The 27,202-nt window shown below is 47.3% G+C and overlaps 1 protein-coding gene across 1 annotated transcript; it reads right to left on the reverse strand.

The window, feature by feature from the left end:
- Positions 1 to 314: 314 nt before the first annotated feature.
- Positions 315 to 27,087, reverse strand: arvcfa (ARVCF delta catenin family member a). The gene is made up of 15 exons (XM_086151818.1): positions 26,967 to 27,087; positions 23,632 to 23,811; positions 20,687 to 21,264; positions 18,843 to 19,321; positions 18,575 to 18,758; positions 18,373 to 18,490; positions 14,683 to 14,851; positions 13,169 to 13,186; positions 12,014 to 12,141; positions 9,278 to 9,428; positions 9,004 to 9,196; positions 7,577 to 7,688; positions 7,392 to 7,479; positions 1,168 to 1,244; positions 315 to 1,092 (listed from the first exon to the last, which is right to left on the reverse strand). Exons 1-15 carry the CDS (start codon positions 26,985 to 26,987, stop codon positions 1,000 to 1,002), a joined length of 2,589 nt encoding a protein of 862 aa, XP_086007944.1. The 5' UTR covers positions 26,988 to 27,087; the 3' UTR covers positions 315 to 999.
- Between the last annotated feature and the right edge of the window lie 115 nt (positions 27,088 to 27,202).

Genomic DNA, 27,202 nt, shown 5'->3' on the forward strand with positions numbered 1-27,202 from the left:
GGCAAGAATAAGAGCGGAGTTAGCAAACGGCTAACGGGGTTCTTCACACGGTGAAGCAGTGCAGGGAGGAGATAAAAACCAGCCAACCATCTGGTCGTCCACGGTTTTTATTGTATGAGCGACTTGCTCTTCTTCTTCTTCTTCTTGGAGTCCTGCAGAGGCTCGTGTCGCTGTCTGCGGCGATGGAAAACGCAAAAAAAAAATCGGAGGCGAGGCTTGTTCCCGTAGCGGATTCGAGCCGGCGATCGGTCGATCGGGCGGCGAAAGACCCGACGTGCAAAAAAAAAAAAAAAAAAAAAAGACAAGTCGGAATGTAAATGAGAAATTATGCATGTCATTTATTTTCATTTTTCATTCAACATCGCGATGCAAAAAGGACCACTGCAAAGCAGAGTTCTACTTTAATGTCGGATCACTTACTGGTATTAGCTAATACACATCTATAACTTCAATTAATAACGTGGGTATTACAATAAATATTACAATATAAATGCCTTCATTTAGTATTAACAGTCCTTTGTTACACATTTACAATCTCCAAACAAACGGCATTGGGACCATTTTAAAGTCTAGTCTGACCGTGTATTTTTTCACCTTTTCTTTTTTATGAATTCCAAATGTTTCCGGCGGCGTTTTGAGGATCGCGAAACGCCGGGTGTATCGTTTTTGCGTCGGAGTCCCTCGGACCAAAATCGCCCCGACGCCCGTCGGCTCGTAATCAAACTACAAGTGTTATAAATGCACCGTAAAACTCGAGTTGTACGCCAAGTATGTTCTTTGGAGTCGGGGATCCCCATTGTTTGCATATATCGCTCGTAGTCCGCCCGGATTTACAGCTTCCCTCCGATCTGTAACCCTCCGAATAAATACATGGAACTATTTGGCACAGTATTTCATGTAAACAAAAGGGTAGTAAAGGTATATCTTAAAGTGGACTGTTTCTTTTTCTGCCTCCAGGAGGTCGGTTTGCATCGTTGGGGGTCGACGGCTTCGTGGCGTTTACACCCAGGAGTCCAGCGGCGGCGGTTTGTTGTCCATCAGCCCGACGGCGGGCCGGCCGGCTCGGATGAAGTGTTTCCTCTCGCTGATGGCCTGCGCGGGAAGAAGGAGCGGCGTTGAAACGGCGGGCGAACCCGAACGGGACGGGTTTCGAGTCGGGAGCTTCACCTGAAGGGCGTCCCTCTCCACCGCCGGTCCTTTTCCGTCTCCGACTCTGTCGGCCGGCTCTAAGGTGGAGTAAACATCTGAGACACAAAGAAGGACGTTTCAGTCGCTAGTTAGCTTAGCCGCCGTCGATGCTTCCCTTTTATTTCATATTACAGCTTTTCCGACATTTCCGTTTCTCAACGATTGTACAATAACGTGTTTTCCGTAATTGACTATCAAAGGATATAAGATAAAGTTTATTGATCCCTAGAGGGGAAATTCTTTTGTCACAGCAGCGCAACAGTTATTTGTGTCAATAAATATGAATATGAATATAAATATAAACAGAGACAAATCAGAAAAAACTAAATATTTTTGTTTCTCCAATGTTATATTTATGTTCTTATTTTTAGTTACATTCATATTTATGTTTCCTATTTTAGATTAATTTCCATATTTATGTCTATTCCATTTTATATTTATGTCTCTTCTATTTTATATTTATTTCACAATTAAGTCTCTTCTATTTTATATTTATTTCTCTCCTATTTTATATTTATGTCTTTTCTATTTCATATTTAAATTCATAAGATAAGGTAAAATTTATTGATCCCTACAGGGGAAATTCTTTTGTCACAGCAGTGGAACAGATAAAAATGTCAAATAAATATTAATATAAATATAGATGGAGACAAATCAGAAAACCCACAATGTTTTGTTTCTTCTATTTTATATGTATATTCATATTTTTGTCACTTCTAATCCATATTTACAGTATATCGCCTCTATTTTGTATTTATATACTATTTATTATTGATATGGTTGTTGTTGCGCTGCTGTGACAAGGAATAAATTAAATACTATCTTGTCTAACCTAACTTATGCATATAAATATAAATATAAATATAAACAAAAATATGAATATGAATATAAATAGAAGAGACAAAAAGATGAATATAAATATTGCATAGATGAGACATAAATATGAATAAAAATAAGAATATGAATAGAAATATGAATATACAGTCATCTTATGAATATAAATATAAAATAGAGGAGACAAAGAAGTGACAACTACAACAGCAGAATGGAAAAAAACAAAACAACAACAACAAGGGAAAAAATTGATAAACGGGGTGATTAAAAAATAAATAAAAATAAAAAAGGCACTCTGGAGTAAAAGTCACACCTGCCAGTAAACTCATAATGAAAAAGAAAAAAAAAAATTTATATATATATATATATATATATATATATATATATATATATATATATATATATATATATGTCGCACTGGACTATAAGTCGAATTTTTTGGGGGGAAATGTATTTAATAAAATGACAGAGAACAGACATTTTATCTGGAAAGGCAAAATCATAGTAATTTTAGAAAAAAAGAACAACAGGTTTAACAGGTGTTTGGTATTTTAGCGTAACATATTAGCTTAGCATGAAGCGCTAACACCAAGAAGGTCCTCCCGCAGTCATTTATATCCATGGCCTTTGCAACCTACTGGTATCATTTTCGAATGCATATTTAACTACTTGCAGCTTGTAATCTGCAGAATATGATGTTCTTTTTGGGGGCCTTGTGTTCAGTCTTTCCCACTTTTCTTAATTATATTATAAGATATATTTTAAGGATTATAAGTTGATGTTTAAATCTTCAGGAGTAGCAGATAGTGTCACACAAGCCTAGAGCGCACCATCACAGCGAACATGGGAAATTATATATTGTACTAAACACTGATGAAAAAAAAAAATGAATGAATGAAATATTCTTATGAAATAAATTTTTCAATATTCAAAATTGAAACGTTAAAAAGGGGACTAAAATGTCCGGGGGAAGCCAGACCAAGGAAAAACTCAAAAACCTACAACTTCCATTGGGAGTCATTATCGAGGTTTGCCTCATCCGCCGGTCTACCATCGCTAAACCCGAGAAGGTAAACGTGGAGTGGCGTTTTCGGACTACGATGATCCTTTGGAAGTGTTTTGTGCAATATGGGTTCATGCGGTTATACAAGCTACACCAACATATATTCAGCAGATAAAGATTTCGACCTCCTGCAAACTGTTAGCGACCCCCCCATCCACCGGATTCGGCCTCCCACACTCTTACACGGTACAATCAACACTTCTGGACAAACTAAATAGCACAAAGTGAACAGTTTTCACACTTGTGTGTTTTTTTTTTCTTCTTAGGCTAGAATACAGCTTGTTCATCATGAAAAAAAGTTTCAAATACTTCAAAAAAAAAAACGCGGAGGAATGATAAATCCCAAGAACTGCATTACCAAAAAAAAAAAAAAAAAGTGAAGTAGTGAGGGCGTGAAAGCCAAACCGCAAAGTAGCGATGGTCCACCGCAAGTGTGTGCACCTCGGTGTAGATCTTCCAAAAGGGTGTGCCCTGTCCAATAAGTCTCATCGGATAACCGGGCGTAGAAATAAAATCTGACTTCACTCTTTTATCTTCCTTAAACATCTTGACAAGTCAAGTCAGGTTTTACTTCTTCTTCTTCTTCAGTCGTCACTTTGTCTCGGTCATACATGTCCTGCACCCCAATGACAAATTCTTCTTTCCCTTTGGGCTTTTCCCTTCAGGGGTCGCCAGAGAACCTTGTTCTCTTCCATCAATCTACTTGTTAGTCATCCTCTAGACCTCCAATTCCTGCATCCATCTACCAATATATTCACTCCCCCTCCTCTGTCCATGACCCAACCATCTCTCCAAAACATCTACCATGTGCCGTCCCTCTGATGGACTCATTCCTGATCCTCTCCATCCTGGTCACTCCCAAAGAGAACCCCAACATCTTCATCTCTGTGACCTCCAGCTCTGCCTCCTGTCTTTTTGGTCATTTTCACTGTTTGTGGACCAGGGGAGTCAAACGTACGGCCCGCGGGCCGGCACTGGCCCACAAGGGGGTCCAATCCAGCCCGTGGAATAAATCAACAATTTTAAAAATAATTTAAAAATGAAACGAAAATGAAAAAATAAATTTCAAATTTATATTTATTCAGTGATTTGTATTATTTGTGATTTGTTTTTTTTGTTTTTCAAAATCGCCAAAAAAGATGTACATTTACTGTTCAAATATGAAGAAGAGACGTGCAGTGACACAACTAGCTGAGCCCACTATGGATTGCGCAATGATTCTGCTAACTGTGCTAGCATGCTATGCACTGAGACCGTATTGCTGTCTCTGTGGATGTCACTATTAAAAAAATGCTTTAAATATATGAACTAAATTTCTATAGTTTAGCTGATGTGTCTAATGTTTTTCGTCAACAACTGTAACGTGTTTCTTGTGTTTCTCGTGATCATAAAACGACTGCGAAGAGACATAAGGTGAGGCACGCAGTGTCGGTGCCTCATGTTAGGGGGCGCCGCCGATCCCAGGATCCTTCTTACTACTCGGCTACAGAATAATAGAATTAGCAATAGCAAGCTACAGTAAACAGCTAGCAAGCCAAGTGCAGCCATCCAGTTAATTTTTGCCGATATAACTAAAGGTAAGAGATAATAAGGTTTTTTTACTTTTTTCTATGCAAAAATGTGTATACGTAAAGAACGCTGATATGATATTTTAAACAAAACACGTCAACTGCTGCCAATAAAATGGTGAATAAGTTGCTCTGTAGGGTTTGTAAATCTAATCGATGACATCACTGCTTCACCAGCCAATAAGCGGTGTAGAAAATAAACAAATGAACCAATTTAAATTTACCTTTTGATTTTCCCCCCCGGCCGTTTTTCTTCCAATCTTTGACAAAGTGTCTGTTTATTCGTTCATATCTTGTTGATATTCATGGTTTTGTTTTGTTTGCTGCAAAGCGCCGCTGCCATTTGCACATGTAATCCCAGAACGCGGCTCATCCCAAACTCCAAATATAAGTCTCTCTGTGATTATAAGGCCGGGGGGCTCATGAATTCCTAATCTCCGCCCGATAAACACTTCATTTTGCGCTTGGTTGCGCCTCCTCTGGTAAAATTCAAAGAAAACACGGCGTCGTATTTGAAAGTCCCGGCGGTGGGGTCGTCTCCGGCGGGCCGAAGCCCCCCGGGTTCTCCCGCCACGCAACTTACGGATCATTCGGTCCACAAAAATAAACACTCCTGCTGCTATCGCTTCTGCTTCGTACGCCACTTTGACGGAAAGCTCCATAAATATATTCATTACTATTAAATGAGTGATTTTTTTTCAAAGAAAATAAGCTCCACCAAAGAACCGCAACCTCATTAGGCACGTAAAAGTTTACACTTCAAATCCCCTCCTTTTTTTTTTTTTTTTTTTTTATAGCATTTGCGGCGCCGCCTCACAGTTTGATATGAATTCCTGTTACGCCGCTGATGAGGAAGATCCGACGGGAGAGTCTTAATTGCTCATTTTTGCGATAAGAGCCGGAGCGTCCCCGCGGGCGTCCCGTCGTTTGGCAGCCCCGCCTCGGCTCCCGCATCCTCCGGAGCAGCAACAATGGTTTTTGATTTGGTGGCGAGGGGGGAACTAGGACGGGGTGACTAAAGTGCGAAAGAAGGCTCAGGATGTGTAAAAGGAAGCTAGCGCGCTGCTAACAAGGGCGTCCGAACGGACGTGGCTAATATTGTATTCTTATTGAAATCCTCTTGTCTTGGTAACTGGATTTGAATTTCCGAGGTCCAGAAGCCGAGACGAGAAGATTTCGACACGTAAAAATGCTATTTACGGACCCGGAAGCCGCATTGCTACCATCTGCTTTAGGTTGTGAGCTACATCGTGCTACAACACTGACTAAAACAGAGCACCGCTAGCAGACAATACGGGGACTGCGTTTTAATTTTAAAAAAAGTAGTTCATGATTATGATACGTTAGATTATAGACGAACAACCAGTCACTAATTAAGAGACATCGACCCGGTGACGTGCGGTGAGGTCGATGGCTGGTGAGGCACCGATTTCATCACAGTCAGATTAACAAACAAATGAACCCCTACAGAGTAACTTATTCACCATTTGATTGGCAGCAGTTAACGTGTTATGTTTAAAATCTCATCTGTAGCACACAAAAAAGCAAATGTGGATTAAAAAAAAGTTATTTTGGTCTTACCTTTAGTTATAGACGAAGTTCATGCGAGTCCAATTTAGAAAATTGTCTAAGTTTGAATAGGTAATCCTCCATTTAGAAAATAAGGAGAGGAAAAAAATATATGGACCGCTTAGCTTGACTTGCTAATTCTAGCTTACTGTCACTGGAGTCGCAAGAAGAATCCCAGGAATCATAAGCGCCCCCTAGCGTGAGGCAGGAGAACTGCGTGCCTCACTTTGTGGCCGTTTTCTGATCGCTCAGCACAAGAAACCAGAAACACACACACAGTTGCTGACAAATTGGAAATGTAGTTCATCTAGAAAAAGTGTTTAAACATTTTAATAGATGCGGCAATCCGGCGTTAGTGCAGAGCATGCCAGCGGTCAGCCGTTATTACGCAATTTACACTGAGGCTCAACGGTCGGCTGCCTCACCTCACCAACGTCTCTTCTGAACAGTAAATGTGAAAATCATTTTGAATAATCAAAAACTGGCAAAGTTAAATGAAAAATACCTTTATAGTGCAAATCACTGATGAATATAACCATTTCCTTCTTTTTTATATCGTTTTCTTTCTAAGATTTGCAAGTGAGGCACGGCCTCTCCTGCCTCCCCTGGCTGCACCTCACTGCTTTCAACCATTCGCACATAATGTAGGGACACACAACGCAAATTGCGTTTTGAAAATGTACATTTAACAGAAAGTGGTCCTTTAATTGGGGTCACTAACACACACAGAGTCAAACTAGGTCCGAGTTCATTCCGAATCTCTCGTTTATTTAAGGTGACGTCCCTTCGGTGAAGTTGCTTGTTAGCGAGGCCGAAGCTAGAGGTCGCTGTGGCAGCGGGAATGAGGGCGCCCCCTCTGGCGTCGGGTTTAAATGAAATGTGACCGGTGATGCGTGACACCGTCCACCCCACCCCCGCGTTTCCTCCCCCCTCGGCAAGGAAGGTTGGGGCTAATAAGCCAAGTCTGCGCACTGATAACCTTGGCGGCACGTCATCAGTCCTGGGTGATGTTTCAGAGCAATATGGCGCGGGACAAAAAAAAAAAAAATCCCCGCGTTAAAAGAGCCGCCGCAGCTTCTCCAGCCCGAGGACACGTCTCTCATGCAGATGATGCCTTAATAACGTTTTTTTTTTCTTGCCGGGGGGAATTCATGCACTGATTCGCTGACCTTGGTTTTTGTCCATGAGGGGCAAGGTGATGTCGTCACTGCCTTGTTTGCCGCTCTTGGGTTTTTTAGTCGCTCCTGCAGGGGTGGGCTGCGGAGGACATTTTCATGACATAGCATTTCATTTCAACCTCATCCGGATTAATGCACTTTTTATGTCCGAAACGGCAGCGACGGTAACGCCGTACCTTAAAGTGACTCTTGTTCCAGCCGGCTTTGACCAGCGCAGTCCTCAGGTCCTTGTAGGTCCATATTGTCTGAAGCACATGGGAGGCCGCCTTGGTTTCCCGCGCCGATTGGCTGACGGCAAAGAGGTCGGAGAAGGCGTTTGAGCAGAGGGGCGTGATAGCTCGGAGGCTAACCTCGACGCCGCTGCGCCTGGAGCTGCTGGCGATGATGCTAAAATAACAGTGCCGTCGACATCCGGGAGTTCTCCGCTGTCCCCTGACTGACTCTGGATGGAGAAATATCTGAACATCGGGACTGTTTTCCAGAGGTCTTGCAGATTTGCAGTTTCAGTACTTCCAGCGTAGCGCTTATGCTAACGATTTTGAAATGAAGCCGGCGACAGTATGCATTCATTCATCCCTTCATTATTTACATCCTGCACTCGAGAGTCACAGGCATGATGGAGTCTATCCTAGCATGTTGGCTAGCTGGTTTCACCCTTTAGCCCTGTGCGAAGAAGCAAAGTCTAAATCAGATGAGAATTACTGGAGGATCCGATGGAATGGAAAGGACGTCCTGAGATCCAGTCCGCAAGGGTAAATGGCAACGAGGCCCTGGTCTTGCACCGCAGGGTACCCCAAAAAAGCATATAGTACAGAGACTAGTTTAGTCCCCTCATGCCCTCCCGTCAGCATTATTCAGCAAGGACACGGACAATAACGTTGGTTCAGCTGCTATGATGACCTACATTTTAAGTTTGAGGAAAAAATTTGGTCCTTCCCTAGTACAAACCGCTGTAACCGTTGATGTTGCTAGCTTCATGCGTGGGTTGACAAGGGTTTAGTGCCCTCTCTCCAAAAAGTTCTGCGGTGAACTCTGATGTTTAATACATGGAAATACCCTCCTGTATCCAAAAATCCACTTGAAGCCGTGGGCGAGAGAGAGGGAGAGGCCGGGCTTTAACCGCGAGCATGTTGGCTAGCTGGTTGTCAAGCACATCTTTTTGGTCTCTCCAAAGAAGCAAACTGTAAATTCAAACTGGAGGATCCCATTGGACGGGATGGACTTCCTGAGGTCCAGTCCACATGGGTCAATGGCAACAAGGCCTGGGTCCTGGACCATAGTGTTTGGATGACCCCAGGAAGCATACACTAGAGAAGGACTAGTTTAGATGCCAATGTTCATTCATTTATTTGTTGTCTATACCGCTTAGCATGCACTCGGGGCCGCGGGCTGCTGTAGCCTATGCCAGATCCTCCCATGAACCTCCTGCTGGTTTTTGATTGAGATAGAAGTGGGGGAGGACATGCAAATTCCACTCAGGAAGGCCCCCTGTGTGACCCAAAACAAGGGACCTTCTTGCTATGAGGCAGAAGCGCTAACCACTGTGACAATATTATCACCACCAAGGCTAGCTTCAGTTCAGGTGTCACTGCAGTGAGTGTACCTTGACTTGTTGATGGCCACCAGCTTCTGGACGGCATGACCTTGTATGAGTGCCCGGGCATTCTCCGGGCAGTCTGTGATGATCTCGTGAATCGTGTTCAGAATGGACACCACTGTATCTCCCTCCAGATTCTTTGCCGGGTGCTGCTGCCCACATGGTAGATTACCAACCAGGTCCCTCAAGGCATAGCTCCCTGAAATAACAGCGAGGCGTTTGTCGGCTTGCGTGAGCACCGGAGGCCACATGTGTGGACGTGACGGCTACAAGCTGTTACCTATTAAGTCTTTGTTCCTTCGGTCCATGGCCAGGTTGCGCAGAGCAATAGCCACGGCTCGCACCACTTTGTCCACATCTGAGTGAAGCAGCTCCACCAGAATTGGCAGCCCTTTCTCTTTTCTCACCGTGGCCCGGATGTAGCTGGACCACTATCGGTACAAACACAGACCAGCACAGTGACGTCAGGGCTTCTGATATATATAGCTGTGTGTGTGTGTGTGTGTGTGTTTGTTCTTATGTGATTTCAGGACTCTTAAAGTCAAAAAATCGGAGTCCAGCCCCTCGAGTTAACGTGAACTTTTTTTGTCTATTCTGGCCAAAGAATGCCATTGGCGCCGCATCGGGGAACTGGTTTGTGATGATGCAGGCTTTTTCGCGATATCTCAAATCTGCATCCAAGCCGGGGGTTGAAGCGCCCGCGGATAATAGCCTGTAATATAATAGAGTTGGTTTTAGACATTTGCAGCTGAGTCCAAGTGGCTGCGATTCAACTTTTTTTTGGATGACTATCGTCTCCGTGTCTGAGAATCTGAACGGATCTCAATTAAACACATTTGAATGGGAGTATAAAACACATCTAACCAGGCCAGACGAAAAAAAAAAAACAACCCGAAAAGCCTCGGGTGTGAAAGCTCCAAAGAAAGGCCAGCCTGGCCGTATTGTCCGTCAACCCCATCGGCTCGGCCGGTAGATCCGCAGCCAAACGAAACCCGCTATTTCTGTACGGCGGATGCATATTTGAGCCGCTAATGATTTGAAAAATCAACTACCCACGACTTCGATCTGAGATGATCAGCAGGAGTAGCGGCCCCGAATCTCAAGGCTCATTTACGCTAACGAAATGTACGTATGCTGGTGCGCCCCTTTCCTAGTTCAGAGTTCACTTCTAAGTTCGGTTCCACCGACGCCATGTTGTCTTCCTGCTACCTGTTCCTTTTACCACTTGAGCATACCTCTCTCCGCCGCCCCCTCCCCCGTGACTTTCGGAGGTACTGCTCCATTTGCTGCATTTGTCTCCGCATCGCTGAGCTCCACCAGAACAAGGCAGAAGATGGACAGGAGGCTCGTATGCGGATTTAAAGTTGAGCATACATGAGTCATCAAATCAGATTTCCTTATTCAGTCAATAAAATAAAGGGACAAAGACAAATAACTAGAGGAGATCTCAAGGCCGGCGGGCCTAAAGGGAAGGGCCGAACTGCAAGAAGGAGCCGGCAGTCGTGGGGCGACTGGATCGAGGGACCGGACTTGTAAAGGAACTATCCCTGATTTTGGTGCATTTCTTCGATATGCTTGTTGGGGGTTGGAAACTTTCAGTCTCGGGCGTAAACCTCTGACTCATCTTGATTACGACTCCCGCCTGAGGACCGCCGGACGCTTCTTCTCAGCAGGGTGTGTGAATGAGAGGAACTCGAGTGGAACGGTGAGGCTACCGGGAGTGGAGATCAAGAAGTTGGAGGATTTCAGGTACTTAGGGTCAACAGTCCAGAGCGTAGGAGAGTGCGGAAAAGAGGTGAAGAGACGGTCCAAGCAGGTTGGAATGGGTGGAGAAAAGTGTCAGGGGTTCGAAGAGATAGAAGACTTTCAGCCAGAATAAAAGGAAAGGTGTACAAGACAGTGGTGAGACCAGCGATGATGTTTGGACTAGAAACTGTTCCAATGACCAAAAGACAGCAGGCAGATCTAGAGGTTGCAGAGATGAAGATGTTGAGGTTCTCTTTGGGAGTGACCAGGATGGAGAGGATCAGGAATGAGTCTATCAGAGGAACAGCACATGTTCGATGTTTTGGAGAGAAGGTCAGAGAAGCCAGACGGAGATGGTTGGGTCATGGACAGAGGAGGGATAGAGAATATATTGGTCGAAGGATGCTGGAATTGGAGCTGCCAGGCAAGAGGTCTGGAGGAAGACCAAAGAGAAGATTTATGGACGTAGTGAGAGAAGATATGAAGGTTGTTTGTGTGAGAGAGGAGGACACAGAGAATAGGGTTAGATGGAGAAGGTGGATTTGCTGTGAAGACCCCTGAAGGGAAAAGACTAAAGGAAGGAAGAATTTGTCACAGGGGTGCAGGACATGTATGACCAAGACAAAGTGATGACGGCGATGGCTTAAATATGAACACTCTGTTCATGTCTAAACCATGGTGAAGATCTGGGTAGAAGGTTGATGAAGGTGGAGCTGCCAGGCAGGAGGTCTGGAGGAAGACCAAAGAGAAGATTTATGGACGTAGTGAGAGAAGATATGAAGGTAGTTGGTGTGAAAGAGGAGGATACAGAGAATAGAGTTAGATGGAGAAAGTTGACTCGCTGTGGCGACGCCTGAAGGGAAAAGCCGAAAGAAGAGGAAGAAGAAGGTCTGATCGGGGTAAGGTCAATGCAAGGTTAAATGGGTTAGGGTTCGATTAAGGTGGGCGTTAATGCCTTCTGCGCCTGTTGACTTTTCATGTACATTTAGCAAATCAACCAACTGAACAACACGTGATGTTGCCGATCCCGCCGGCCTAATCGAGGTGGACCCGCCACGGAAGGAGGGCGCCTTGATCCGTCACCGGTGTTGCAGTCGTGTTGCAGGTTTCCTGCAAGGAGGGGAGGTGTGCACCCTCCGCTCCCCTTCCCTTTTATTCCCGGCCTTTAGGAGCCCATTTCTTTTTTCATCCCGGGCCTCGCTTAACAATTTCAATCCCCGCGTAAAGGATTAAGTGTCAGAGAGAATTAGCAAGTATTCCATCCACTCACAGCCCAGTGTCCCGCAGCGAGGTTCTGCAGCGCTCCTGCGGCTGCCTCCAAGGTATTGTGGTTGTGACTGCAGGTGAGAAGGGAGAGGTAAAGTCTCACCGCCTCTGGTTGGTAGAGCATCTTCAGCCCTGCAAGAGGAGGACAAGAAACCTCAGGGGGAAAAAGAGTGGACTGCGAAAAGGAACATGTATGTCTTGCGCCGTGTGCGATTATCTCTGAAACGCACGAGCGTCCCGCAAGCCGGCCTGGTCGGGTAGGTCAGACGGTAAATTGGCGAGCGGATAAAGATAGATTCGTTTAATGAAACGACATGAAATCAAATTACCGCTTCTGCAGACGCCTGCAGAGGCGGCTTCGCGCCGAGCCAGCAGAGGCTGCTGGGCGGGTGCCAAGTAGTATAAAGCTGACCCGCAATCGTAACATGCTTTTCATTCTGATTTGCATTCACTGGCTGGAGCGTGGGACGCATAAGATCAGCTCCGATCTCTTTTACGATCGCGGCCACATCCACACGGAGGGAATATCTGCATTAGAGTCTGCGCTCTTTGGATCCCGGGACTAGTTAGGGTACTTTACAACGGCATTCGTTTTTAAGGTGATGCCGTATCTTGACGAAAAATGTCGGTATCTTTTATCGCAGACGGATAGAAATGTTAACCGTCTTCCGGCTGCGGCGCGATTTTGCTTTCAGTAATGAAACCCCACACAAAAGTGGCGCCGGTGCCGAGGTGTGGCCCCGCATTTAAATGGGATCCCCCCCCCACCTCCCCTCCCGGCGCCCCCACTTCCCGGCCATGCCAATGTCACGCACACAAAGCAAACAGCTCAACGGTGAAGGACGGCACAAACACCTCATGACGATGATGGGCGGCGATGACGAGGATGATGGAAGGGACTCGCTTTCATCTATTAGCGATAAGCAAAAAGCACAATCGTTAAGGACTCCTGTTTGCATGGGGTTTTGATGATGCGCTTTTCAAATGTACCTTCCATCTGCTCCGTACGTGGATTCTGTCCACAAATACAATTCGGCCGGCTTGAACACCACAGACATACGCATGCACACAGCGACCATCATTCTCCAAGTAACGTTAGCAAAGTCGACGTGGCGCCGAGGCGGCGGGCCACTGTCACGGCGATACCCGGGAGACTGACCGTGATTGAACCACTCGTCTGGAGGATGGGATGTGAGCGGGGAAGAGGAGAGAACAAAAGCAGGGATTAGATCTGAAGAGGAAGCAGGAGCAGCAGCAGATGAAACACAGCTCGTCCGTGAAACAACAGCGACGGGGTTGAGCGGGTGTCTCTTCTGAGAAAAAAGGTACGGAGCGGTTGAAAGGCCTTTGGGGGCCTCAAAGGCCTTTGGTAGAAACAAGGATGTTGTGTACCGGCCATGGAAAGGTCTTCCTCGGGTTCACAAGTACAAGGCAAAACAAACCTGATTTTGTCATCCACAGCTGTCATTTTGTCCAGAGAAGTAAGGCCACATCGTGCTTGTGGGGATCCAAACTAAAAGCATACATGTCATTGGCTGAAGCCTACATGTCCTTGGCTGAAGCATACATGTCATTGGCTGAAGCATACATGTCCTTGGCCGAAGCATACATGTCTTTGGCCGAAGCATACATGTCCTTGGCCGAAGCATACATGTCCTTGGCTGAAAACTTCACCCACTTCTTATCCGGCATGGAGAGCGTCGAGTGCCATCCAGAATGCCCGGTTCCGGAGCAAAGAGGCTCTTGGAGGCCCGAACCATCATGTAACCCTGCAAAATGTCCAGTGACCGGAGATCTCTGAAGATGTTTGGCAGATTCAGCCCAAAAGGGATTGAATCCCAAAATTACGGTAGAGGATCCATTCACTCTGGTAGAGCGGGCGTTCCGGCGATTCAAAGGTTGCCGGTTTGATTCCCGGCTCCTCCTTTCTTTACTCCAAAGTGTCCTCGGGCCAGACGTTGAACCGCCATGCTGCTCCCGACGGCCCGATTGGCGCCTCGTCATGCCATTGTTGTGTGCGTGAATGGTCGAGATCCCTTCCCGTTCTTCGCTTTGCCGAGTATGTAGGAAATCCAAAAGGTGGCATTCATCACAAATAAACCAGGAGTCAGTTTGCGTTTTCTTTCCAAACATCTACGCTCTGACTCGTCAGATATTTTTCTCCGGGATGTTTCTGTGACGCTGACGCCGGCGGGAGTCCTCACGCTCCGACGGCAGCAGCGGTTCTCCAGGTTCCGCTGATATTTATATACGTTCCGCTCGTCCATTTGTCGTGATGAATCACTGTTTGCGTTGGGTCTGCTGCCGCCCCGGGGGAGAAAACAGCTGCTAGATGTGCTCATACGTCGGAGTATTATGTAAAAGGCCTCTTTAGAATTAGCAGTTCAGGCCAAAATATCAGGGAAAGTAGCATCCCTGCACTGTGGACGTGACTTAACAGATGGTCGTTCATCAGCAGCTAACTCCTACATCGCAACATTAACCATGTGTGTGTGTGTGTGTGTGTGTGTGTAGCTGAATGCACTGCTTTTCAGAACTTTTCTAATTTCTTTGCATAGAGTTGGAATAACAGAATTTATCATCTGGAGAGATGGAATAATGAATTCCCATTAACGTACGCGCTCAGCTAGCGGTTGCTAATTCCGACGTTCTCGCCGGTAACGAGCGACAAACCTTTGGGCCTTTTCCCTCCGAAGCAGTCGGGTTCGTTCCTCTTCTTCTGCTGGCCCACCGACCTCATGAGATGGTTGGCGTGGGGCTCCTGGAAGCGCTCCATTCCCGCTATTTCCTTGTGGACGTGGTAGGACAGGTTGCGTAGGATGCAGACGCAGTTCTCCACCGACTAGACGGGTGACAATGACAAATAAAACCTAGCTTTTATCAACAAATATATGTGTGACCTTCTCGACTTGAGGCGTTTCGACTTTTCTGCAGTAATAATCTAAAAATTAGAATACCGTTTGGCAATCGCGTGCTTTTTTCACATCTCACTTTTTTTTTTTGTGACTTGTTACTTCTCAATATGGCTCCCAAATATAAGGCGGACTCTCTGAAAAGGCCAAAACGGGAGAAACGGCAAAAGAACATCGACTGCTCGTCTGAACTTGAGCTGTACAAGTTGCTGCCCCGTATGTTAGCATTTAGCATTAGCTACTCAAATATCTAAATCGAGCAGGGGAATTCATTTTTACAAGGGCCCTATGAGAAACCTGAACCGATGATAACTTAAACTTATTTCCGCTCAAAATGAATTTGTAAAAGGCAGTAGATTACGTATCCTGATTAGCTGCGACTGGTTACCAGAATAATAAATAACGTGTGGCGTGTTGACCTTCACAAACACTAAAGATAAAGATATGAAATTGATCAACTTTAAGCAAAAAGTGTTTTTTAGCAGTGTTATATGATAGCATGTTACTGCTGCAAAGTGCAACAAACACTAGTTAACTGCCCGTCCGAAAACAGCTTACTTGTGTTAAGTTGCCTTGAAATGCGTTGCGTTTCTTGATGTGCAAAGCTTTATAAAAATACCCGTGTTGGTTTTGCAGTTTTGCGGGCAAAATATCATCAGACAAGCGTTTGTATCGTCCTCCTTGTGTGGTCACGTAGCGAGGATTCAAATTGTTATCCTTATACTCCGCTTTACCTTCTGTAAATAAATAGTTAGCATTCGGCATCAACATTTCGAGGGGCTAACCGGCTAATGAAATGAATGCTAAATGAAAGCAACGCACTTGGATAGCATTAACGGAATAAATGTTTTCGTTTTGTTCATGTTCTGACTGACCTCCCCGTGGCCGGGCACGGACGCCCAAAGGTCCGCGATACACCTGGTTTAAGATCTCCGATCTTTTCCGATCTGTATGCCTTTCTTTGGACTCGGAGAAGGTGTTTGACGGCGTCATATTCTGAGCCATCTGGTCGCCTTGCAACTTGTGCCCAAATTCTCGGTCCAATGTCAAACACATTCCCAGTGGCCTTTTGTCGCCGGCTGTGTTCGTTCTCTTTGCGGACACGATCTCCGGTGCGTCCGGCGGGGGGTGGACGGCGTCCAGTACAGGAAAGCGAGCGCCGCCCCGGTGCTTTTTTGGCGGACGCCGCCGTCGCCGCTCCGTTGGTCCTCGTCACACCGTGACCTCCAGGAGGCCCGGGGGCAATTAGCAGATGAGTGAGAGAGTTAGCACTTGGAGTCAGACGCCGTGGCTCTCGGCCAGGGAATTGTTGGAACGCTCCCTGCCCCGCTGGAAGAGAGTCCCCGGCTCGAGCCGAGGGGTTCGGCGCTCGGTATTGCGGCGGAAATGAAACGAGCATCGCGTCACCGGTCTGTTTAACATCCGACCGTCGCCGGTAGCCAAGAGCACTGGGTGGTGAGGTCACTGATCCAGACAGCTGAGTTTCCTGAGTGGAGATGGAAGGGTGAGGTCCTCGGATACGAAGGCGGAGAGCATCCTGGAACGTCGGGCTAATCTGTCGCGTAGCGGAACTTCTTGGGGTCTCCAAGGGACGAAGGAAGATGTCATACGAGAGGCTTCTTCAGGTCTAATGACCTGCGGGGAGTTTACGAATATAACTACCAGGGTTACGGTGGCTCGTTGTGTAAATGGGAGAGTCGATCTGCAGAAACTAGATGTGCTAGTTGTTATGCTAACGGGGGTCGCACCATTCAGTGGGACGCTACCGCGATCCTGCAAAGACAAACAAGTAGGCGACCCGCGGGCGTTGAGCCTCTCCGTTGATTTTATATGTCGGAAACGAGCTGTTATCATCAACCGGTTTGGGGTAAAACTGACTCGGCAGTTTTGCTCACGCCATGAAAATGCTATTTTGCGTTTTCGCCGTCTGGCAGTATCTGTGCGATGAGATCCCGCGGAGCCTTGCCGCAGGGGGGGGAGGGAGACGTATGACTGTTGGCAGCTTTGGCGTAATCTGTATTAATTTGATAGAGTGTGAAACTCTAATGGCAATTACAGCTCCGCACATAAAAGTGATATTTCCTGAATAACAGCCAATGCGCGCAGCAGATTAGCATTTCTGATTTCTTCATTTTTGCGCGGCACGGGGCGGCGCTTCCTCCTTTTCCGGTTGTTAGCGTAGCGGTTCTAATGTGACTTTAGGCACGGGCGAGTTCGACGACTGACGTTTGAGCACCTTATCGGAATTCAGAATTCCTCTTTAATTCCAAAAAGCTATGCCTCGGTGTTTCCTGCAGGACGGCCGACTGCCGCGCACGTTCAATAACCGAGCGTGCAGAAGATGATTGCCCTGTGCTTGCAGTATCTGGAGCGGTAAAGACCTACGTTTGCGCGAGGGAACAGAGTTAGCAATTTTCCTCCCCACTCAAGTTTGAGCCGCTCAGCTGTCGATGTGTTCACCCAAAACACCCAAAATTAAATTACTCATCTACAAAGTCCCCCTCCAAGAGCAAGTCCATGAGATTTTTTTTTGTTGTTCTTGAAAGCTCAGCACTGAGCAGAGCTCCTTCAAGGAAACTGACTGAAGTTAGTTTTAAAGGCCAGGGAAATGTTATCTGCTCTCCAGCTTCGCCAGCAGCCTATCACTTCTTCGCAGTTTGGCCTGGAAATCTTGAATCTCCATGGGAAACGTTTATGGCGAGCGCTTCTGCATCACAGCAAGACGGTCCCTGGTTGGATTTTGAAAGGTGGCCGTTCTGTGTAGACTTTGCATGTTCTACCCGCGTCTCCGTGGACATGCAGGAGATCCGCTGGACACCCCAAGTTGTCCGGAAGCGTGAATGAGTGGGTGAATTGTTGTTTGTCCCCCGCCTCTTGCCTCCACAGAGTGCATGCTAAGCTGTGTCGCCAATGAATGAACGTTTGGCATTTAAGCTAGCCGTCCTCTACTGTATCAGATAAACATTATTGACCTGAGATTAAGAGACTCGTTCTCTACCGACCGAACTAGCCAGGCTTTGCAAGGATGTACTCGGTATGCTTTCTCGCAGTACCCGAACCCTGTGGTCCAGGCCAAAGGCCTTGTTGCCATTGACCCATGTGGACTGGATCTGGGGACGTCCATTCCGTCCAATGGGATCCTCCAGTATGGATGTACAGTTTGAGACTAAAAGGATGTGCTTGAAAACCAGCTAGCAAACATGCTAATGGTTAGAGCCCAGCTTCCCTCTCTCTCGCCCACGGCTTCAAGTGGATTTTCGGATACGGGAGGGTATTTCCATGCGTTACACATCAGAGTTCACCGCAAAACTTTTTGGAGAGAGGGCACTTAACCCTTGTCAACCCGCGCATGAAGCTAGTAAGATCAACCCTTACAGCGGTTCGCGCTAGGGAAGGACCGATTTTTTTTCTTCAAACTTAAATTGTAGGTCATCGCAGCAGCTTGACCAACCTTATTGTCAGTGTCCTTGTTGACGACCGCTGACTGGAGGGCATGAAGGAGAGCGTCCACGAGCCCGTCGCACTCCCTCAGCCTCTGCCGGGCGTCGGCTCCGTCCGAGCTGACGTTCCTACACAAAGAAGATGGGCAAAACACCTAAATCCACTGCCACTGATGCACTGATGATTATTCCTGAGCAGCAGGGAAAAGTCACCTCAGGCATCCAGAGGTGTTTTTGAAGACCGTGGTCCACTCGGCACTCTGAAGCTTGGAAGGGTCAGCGGAGTCTCTCCTCCAGCCAGAGTGGGGGATGATGATTTCGTCGTTGAGCGTCGGGAGTCCGTGGTTGATGACCGTCATCTTCAGGGGCTCGTGTGACGAGAGGTTCCACAGGGTGCCTGCGAGGACGGGATTTTAAAAAGCTGAAGTGCAGAAAGGTAGCCGAGGTATGTCTCGAGGTGGACTCAAACTTCCAAATGCACCTGTGACTAACTCTTTGACCTCCATGCTGCTGGATTTCTTCAGGAGTCTGACTAAAGCTTGGATACCGTCACAGTTCTTGATAGCCATCTTGTTATTGTGGTCTTTCCCGAACGATATGTTGCGCAAGGCGCCGCAGGCCTTGCGGTGGACCTCGGGTTTGGGATGGTCCAGTAACTCCACCAAGATCGGCACGCCGTTCAGCTGGCGGACCTCCTGCTTGATGCGATCGTTTTCATAGCACAAGTGCTGCAAGTAAGCGGCCGCGTTGGACTTCACCGGGTCCATCGGGTGGCTGAGCATGGAGATGACCTCGTGCAGATTGGGGTCCCTCCAGCGAGGGTCTCTTCGGATGCTGTCCAGGCTGACCATGCTGCTGCGCTTGTGCGGGAACTGCAGGGTCTGAGCTCGGCACATGACCTGAAAGAAGGGGTTCAGGTTCCCCTCCAGCTGAGCCATGAAGGCGTCGTCGTAGCCGCCCCTGAAGGGACGGACAAAGCATTCGTGTTAGCATTCCACGTGTCCGTCTGCCTTTACGAGGCCGCACACAGAGCTTTCCTAAGTTTAGCAGAATGAAAGAGTCCCTTGTATCTTTTACAATCGGCTCTGTCATTTTATATGAGCCAAGGAAAAGCTCCTGGCAGGCACTAGCAGGTGAAACCTCCTTATTTATTGACTTTGCGGCAGGCTGACATTTGTGATTGATACCAGCTGCCACTAAACTGTTGTCCATCTGTCTTGTTGTCCACGCTAAGCTTAGAGAGAGGGAGCGAGAAGGAGATAGAGGGAGGCTACTGGTGATTCTCTGCGACACCGCGAAGCCTCACATGGATAATTAACCAGCTGAAGCCTTGAATCGGGCTTTGTACGCCTCGTTCTACCGTATTTGTTTTCGGAGGCGCGTGCGCGGGACTGCAAATACGAAATGCGGCTCCGTCAAACGCCGCTTCATCAGTCTCGGGTCACTGCAGCATCAACTCTAGCGCGCCGTCGTTATGAGTAGCAGCAGTGCAGGGAATTTTACACAGTATTTAATTTCAGGTTTGTTTTCTTGAGCCTTTTTGTCAGGGTCAGATCTGGACGTCGAGTTGTTAGCAAGCACCACGTAACTGTTAGCGCTACTGTTACTATTAGCGCCTCCCTCCCAACCTTCATACGCCCGTCGTCCTGATCGTACGCTCTCTTCCCGGTCGAAGCAAAAGGCCCCCGGCATTGAGCTAGCATCGCTCCGATTGTCCTACGTATGTTTTAATAGTAACTGTCCCTTTCGCGGACGGCTGAGGCAAACGCCGGCTAGCCTTTTCCGAGCTAGCCGGCGTCTTTCACTTTTCCTACCTTCTGGTTTGGTTACCAAATGCAACATGCCATCATGCTAATGCCGAGATAGAACTGGGGGGGAGGAAGAGGAGGAGGAGGAGCTGCGAAGACAAACAATATTAACAATGCTGCTCGTCACCCAAGAGATGGGAAGCAAAGTTACTATTTTATGTCCTATGAATAATCGCTCTCCGCGTGCTAAAGCCAGTTGAGTCCAGGCATCTTAACTGATGTCATAAAACATGTATGCTCCTGCGGGTGCTAATGTTGTAGCACGGTGCGGGAACCAGTAATAACCCTTGTCCTGCTTATATTATTTATAAATCCATGGAGATTTTGGTTCCCTTACAGCGCTACGGCGACGAGGATGTAGCCCAAACTTTGCGCGACAAACATTAGCCGTCAGATTATCAGGAAGCTCGGTTTTCGCCCAGCTCCTTCTGAAAGTGCGAACGCACACACAGACGGAACCACGGAAACAACGAGAGTCCTTGAAATAAATTTTCCTCGTGATCCGCCGTCCCGTTACCTGGTCCTGGACGGCTCCCTGAGGAGCTCCATGGTGGTAATTGGCCTGAATTGATGGATTCCGCCCAGCGTTGCGTAACCGGCCGCCGGGTGGTCGGTCTTCAAGTCCAGAAGGTTCTCCGCGCGATCCCCGAGCCCGTCTGCTTCCAGGTGGGTGCCGAGGACGGGGGCGGCGTAGCTGTCTCTCAGGAAGGGCAGGGTGAAGTGAGCGCCTGGCTGGAAGTTCTTGGACGGCAGGTAGTGGTGGAGGGAGGTGCGGGACAGGCTTCCGTACCCAGCATACATGTCGCCTTGGAGGCCTCGGTAGCTTTCTGGAAGGGTGAACACCCTGCTCTGGGCGTCGGGGTTGACCAGCTGAGGTTCATCGGGGTGCTGCGGAGGCGGCGGCGGCGGCGGCGCCGTCACGGAGGCGCTCGGCGGGGCGGACTTCGGCGGCTCCGCGTTCGCCTCGGAGATGGTTGACCCCGCCGGACGCTTATCTTCGACATCGGGTAGCTGGATGCTCCCCAGCTGCGTCTCCAAGGATACTCGGGCTTCGTCCGCCGCCCGTTCGCCTTCTTGCTCCGCGGCCTTGGGCTCCTGCGAGGATCGGACGCGGCGCTACAGTTATTCCGGCGAAATTCGAGCTTTTCCAAAGCACCTTCGGGCGCCACCGAATCAATACGTAGGAGAGCGCGTTCCTAATTCACAGGGAACAGATGAAATACGTTATGGTTGCCACCGGTTCATTTAAAGTTAACAACCCGCCCCCCCATCACACCCATTGATCATCATCGCAGTAATCAATCATCATTATGTCAGCGCCGGCCTGGCGTGGTGCACCGCCGCTAAATAATAAATTCTTCTTCCCTGCCAACGAATAATGAATTGTTGAAAATGAGTTTAGATTGGACCCTAATGAGACAACTAGAAGTCCAGCCGCCGCTCAGACGCAGAGTAAATTGGGGGAAATTAATTGTCTGGTTCAGTTCATTGATTTAAACTTTAACTCCGTCGGAGAAAGTCACAGGTAAAGCCCTCTGCAGATGTGTATCGGCGACGTTAAATGAGGCCTGGATGCCTGAAACCACCAGGAGTGAGCGAGTCGCCTTCAGCCGAAGCCTCTCAAAGCAAAATAAGACTCTTATTTCTCTCTTAAATAGGTGGAACCTCGCTATTTCGCATTTTTTTTGTTTTTTTTTTTGTCATTCGGTTCTCGCGATTTATCGTTCTACTAGCAGATTTTTTGCGGTACAGCGATCCCTCGCTAGAACGTGTTTACTTTTCACGGTTTCACTACTTCCTGGATTTGCATGGTGCATTGTGTTCTGCATTCTGATCGGCTAGAAAGTCACTCCGCTTCTTCTCTACCTGTGCGTCAATAACGTTGCGGTTTAATATGTACACGTACGTAAAACAGCTTGACAAATTTACATGACGTACGTGCAAATTCTCTTGCAATTTTCTCTAAAACCCATAATGTTGACAAAACGCTCTGGAGCGACAAAAGGGCCCAAAAGGCAGCGGAAGATGCTATCTATGGCAGATAAAGTTAAACTTCTGGACATGCTAAGGGAAGCTAAAAGCTATGCGGCTGTAGGTCGGCATTACGGAATGAATCAATCTTCCGTTCGTTCCATAAAGAGGAAGAAAAAAAAAACATAAGGACGACAGCAGCGAGAAGTTTTAATAAGGATGCAAAAAGGGTTGCAACTGTCGGCAATATTTTTCATAATCATTTTTAATTTTCTCCCGTTTAATCCAATTACTCGGGTCGCGGTGGGCGGAGCTAATCTCTGCCATTTGAAGCCTTCTGTTCACATTGATGATTAAAATTATTATTTGACAGTACAATACAGACGTTATTTGTTGAAAAAAACCTTTCTAAAGTACAGTACTTTTATTTGTGAGACAAATGATTGAGCCTGTAAAATGGTTTGTTCTTTCTTTTCAATGTATAATAGAGTATTTAAGAGATGAGATGAGATGAGAAGAACTTTATTTATCCCAAAGGAAATTGTTTTATTTGATACATTTAATTTGATAATTTAAAATTTAATAATAATTGTAAAAAAAAATAAAGGTTTCTACTTAACGGATTTTGCCTATCACGGGTTCTTTTTGGAACGTCACCCCCGCGAAAAACAAGGGTTTACTGTATTTTAATTTTTTTTTTTCATGATGACATAGCCGTATTTTAGCCTAAGACAAAAACTCTGTAAAAAAAAATGACAAAATGAAACTTGAAATTCATTTTATGAAATAAATAAAATATCATCAATGGCTTAACAGACTGCGTCAACGGACGAGAAGAGGAATAAATCAAAGATGGCGGTCTCGCGCTCGAAGAAACGCTGCAAAAACCCTGCAAAACATGTCGCAAGATGGGGGACGACGATACGGTTCAATTTAGTCTCTCGAAGGACGGGGCCGTGACGCTTCGGAAAACCATCTCCAAGCAGAGGCAGCGAAAACCCCAAGAAAAAAACCCCAGCAGGGGCGTCGCTAAAGGGTTAATGTATCTGTAAATACAATCAAAATAATCACGTCTCTTCTTTGCGGGAATTCACTTTTCTTGGAACGTGAAAAGCGAGAAAAGCGAGGATCCATTTATTTGTTCAAACGTTTTCGTCGCAGGACCACAGATGAAACCGTCACCTTAAAAAGACCTTAAAACACTAGATAGCCTTAACCTTGACACTCCTACTATTATCTATTATTGTTATGTTTTTGCTTGAAACTCTGGCACAACAATTTCCTTCGGGATAAATAAAGTTGTTCTCATCTCATCTCATTTTCAAGCGTGGACGACGAAACACGCACCGTCCAAACCAAATAAACAAAAAAATAAATGAACTTTCCTCGGGCTTTTTTTCGGAGGACCTTCGCGCGACCTTCTTGCCGCGAGGAGGAAACGCGAACCATTTTTTCCGAGATTTTCCGTTTCGTCTCCTCGGAGTCACGCACCTCGGTGTCGGTCTGCAGCGGGGTGTCGTTCTCCGTGGAGCTGTCGATGGTGGACGTCACGGCGGAGGCGATGGAGGTCGGCGTGTCGGGCTCATCGTTGCCGGGCTGCTGTTTCTCCGGCGGTTTGACCTCCTGGGACAAAGACGCAGGAGGAGCAGGAGGACCGTCCGAACTCTGCTCCTAAACCACACGGACACCGACATCGGTTTGCACGTATCGGGATGTTTCGGTAAAAATTGCGAAATTCAAAAAGGTTCAAACCACGGAGCTTTTTAACCGATGGTAACCGTCTCGGAAATCAACCTTTATATCGTATCAATCGAGTCAGAGGACCAACGTCCGAGTTTCGCTTTTGTGAAGACGTCCAAGTCACGTTAACCCTTATATTATGTTAAGGGTCAATTTGACCCATTGGGTCAATGGGTGAAATGGGTCAAATTGACCCTTAACATAATATAAGGGTTAAATATAACGCCTTAATCTTCTCCTGCCTCCGTCCAACCCTCCTCTCCGATGTTCCCTCAGACCTCCTGCCTGGCAGCTCCTCCCAGATCTTCGCTATCAATACACGCATCGATACCAGATCGCCCGTTTCTCGGCCTGCGGGTAAGAACAAAATTTCAATCCGGCAGCACGGCGAGTAGTAATTACGTGATAAAGTCTAAATCCTCCAGGCGACGTGGAAGAGTTAAAAAAAAAAAAAAAGAAGGAAAAAAGAGGCGCATTTGAAGGTTTAATCTCGCCTGTTTATGATTATCTCGCCACCGGATGGGCGCCTCGCTGTATCTCGCTGCATTTAACATTCACTTTATCCCTGTTATTTGTTACTATCATGAGAATTTTGTGATGTTTTGCTCATTTCCTGGGTTGGACTGAACCATTATCCCCTGCAGGGACGGGGGGGGGGGGATCCACACTTTCATCAAATGGAAGTGTCGATTTATTTCATTTTATTTCCACGCTCAATTTAAGGCGCAATCCCGAACCGGTTGTCTGACGACCCCTGATCTGACCTCAGGTCAGAAGATGATCTACAGAAACACTGAAGCTCTTTGTCGACAGAAACTGTCGCCTTTTACCGGAGAGATGACTCCGAAACCTCGGATGCTAAGTCTGCCAGTAATGACCTCTCATGCTAATACCCGTAGCGCTAACAGTTTCATGCTAATAGCTAAAAAATTACACAGTTCTAGCTTTAATATCCATCAGATAATAACAATGATGGGCGCCTGCAAGAAGCTAAAGTAGGAGAGAAATGAAATGAGAGCTGAGAAGAAGGATACATTGGAGTGATGGCGATGCCTAGCCGGCTAGGCTAATGCTAACGGTTTTAAACCTATTCTCAAGGGGGGGGGAAGGGATTACGTAATCAACGGTAAATATCGTGCAAGTCCGGCGACGTCCGATAAGCCTCGGGATTTTCGCGGGTAATCAAGTTATTTGTCGCGGAGGAAATGGCCGAAGCCGACGGCCGGATCAATATTTCAGCGACGCGGAGTTTTCTGCCATTTCCATTTATCTATTCAGAGTAGAATTTAAACTTTCGTTCCCGAACGAAATGGGTTTCATTTACCAGCGCGAATTAATAATTCAGCATCTCGGAGAGAGAAAGAGAACCGGAGGCTACGTTCGACTGTAAACACCTTTTACGCCGTTTTTCTTTCCTCGACGAAAAGGAAAACGTTGATTTTCTTCGTCCGTTCAAATCCGCTCGGCCGCTTTAATTCATGTTTAATTATCCGTCGCAGCCTCCTCGGCCTTGAGAGCCCTCCATTAGCATCGCGCCGATTCACAAATACGCAGCCGGATTGGAATCGTATCAATCAATTTGCGTGCATTGAGTGTATAATCCTGCCGGATTGAATCCGAGGGGATTCTTCAAAAATGCATCATCGCGCCTCGGCCACCGGAAAGTCCTCGCTCGGCTTCTCACAGGTGTGGAGTCTCCACGGTTTCCCCCGAGTTCGAAAACCCGTCCATCGCGCGAACATCGGTGGAAGAAAAGCTCAGCGGGTCGAGCGACGGGTGTCGGAGATCGACTTTGGTTAAACTTTGAGCTTTGGAAAGCTGTAACTGCGTGTCGGAGACCAAAAAAAAAGGGCGAAATAGTGAAAAAATCAAATATTTTCTCCCGTTTAACCCTCTCAGGCTCAAATTAAGTTGTGGTGTAATTAGCTAAGTAGCATTTAGCTGTCGCAAATCTGCAACATCTGCCTGGAGAGGTGTGAAAGCCACTTCTCGTTTTGTCACCTCCAACGCTTCCATCTCACCCCGCATCTTCTCCGACTCTCCAACTTCCTGTCCTCGGATCTCCTCTTTCCACGACCGTCTCGGTCCGGAACATCTAACGCTCCCGGGACTCCTTCCGGATCCTCTCGGAAACGTGTCGCGAGGTGGAAGGCCGGGAGATGATCTCCGCTCCGACACCTTCTGGGATTGAGTTAAGCGGTGGGAAACGACGGTTTAAGAAGAAGAAGGAGGATCTGAGTGGAGCTCCACCATGACAACTGCGCTTCGCCCCCTCCCGTCGTCCCCGGAGCTCCGAGGAGAGCCGGGCCACGGTGAGTCAAAACTCATTTGAATAACTCACTGCACCATCGGCCGGCGGCCGAGCCAAATAGGTCAAGATGATGGTCCTGGATGCGACTCGGGGCGGGAGGAGGACGGACGTCAGGTGCATCATCGGCGCAGGAGCGACGAGATCACCATCTTGCTCCCGTCGTTATTATTCCGGGGAACCGGCCTGATCTAATGCGGAGTGATTTTTTTTTTTTTTCTTTTTTCGGGGGGGGGGGGTTCCTGCTCCGGGGCCGACCGCGCGTGACATCAGCTCGCCCACGTCGGAACGCATCAGTCACAACTTCAACCCCCCCGAGAACTCGATCTGTTGAATCGACGGCGCCAAAGTTTATGTCAATCGGCGTTTGCGCGGCGTCACCGAAACAGTTAAATGCCGCATGGTCGGATTTAATGTCTCGCTAATACACTCACCAGAGGGTGTGCGGCTCACACACACACACACACACACACACACATAGAGGACGTCCTCATCACAAAGAAAACCGTGAAACACTTTGCACCCACACACACTTGATGAAGATGTTAGTATGTTCATCCATGCACACAAGGAGACGCTGCACCCAAACAGCAGGCGGAGACGAGGTGAAGCAAATATCTGCTGCTGCTTCTGCTGCTTCTGCTGCTGCTGCTGCTGCCGCCTCCTTCATTCATCATGACAAGCATCACCGAGGACGGCTTACACTTCTCTGCAGGGGCGACGGAAGACAGAAAAGAAGGGAGGGAGAGCAAATAGAGCCGTTCCAACGCACTCTTACCTCCTTCACTTCGGCGGGCATTGCCAAATCTTCTCTGCCGTCGCAGCTCAAACATAAGCGTCCATCCTTCCTCGCCAGCGCTCGGCAACGCACGTCCGTTCGTTTTCTCTCTCTCTTCACCTCCCTCTCTTCACCTCCCTCCCTCCCTCGCTTACTCTCACTGCCTCCTCTATTTTTTTTCCCTCCCTCACAAACAGGCAGTGGATGCAACACACACACACATTTGCTTAACACAG

Source organism: Fistularia commersonii, chromosome 9 (genome assembly GCF_037954325.1).
Source record: "Fistularia commersonii isolate RoL2024-O1a breed Wild chromosome 9, RoL_Fcom_v1.0, whole genome shotgun sequence".
In the NCBI taxonomy this organism is placed as follows: Eukaryota; Metazoa; Chordata; class Actinopteri; order Syngnathiformes; family Fistulariidae; genus Fistularia; species Fistularia commersonii.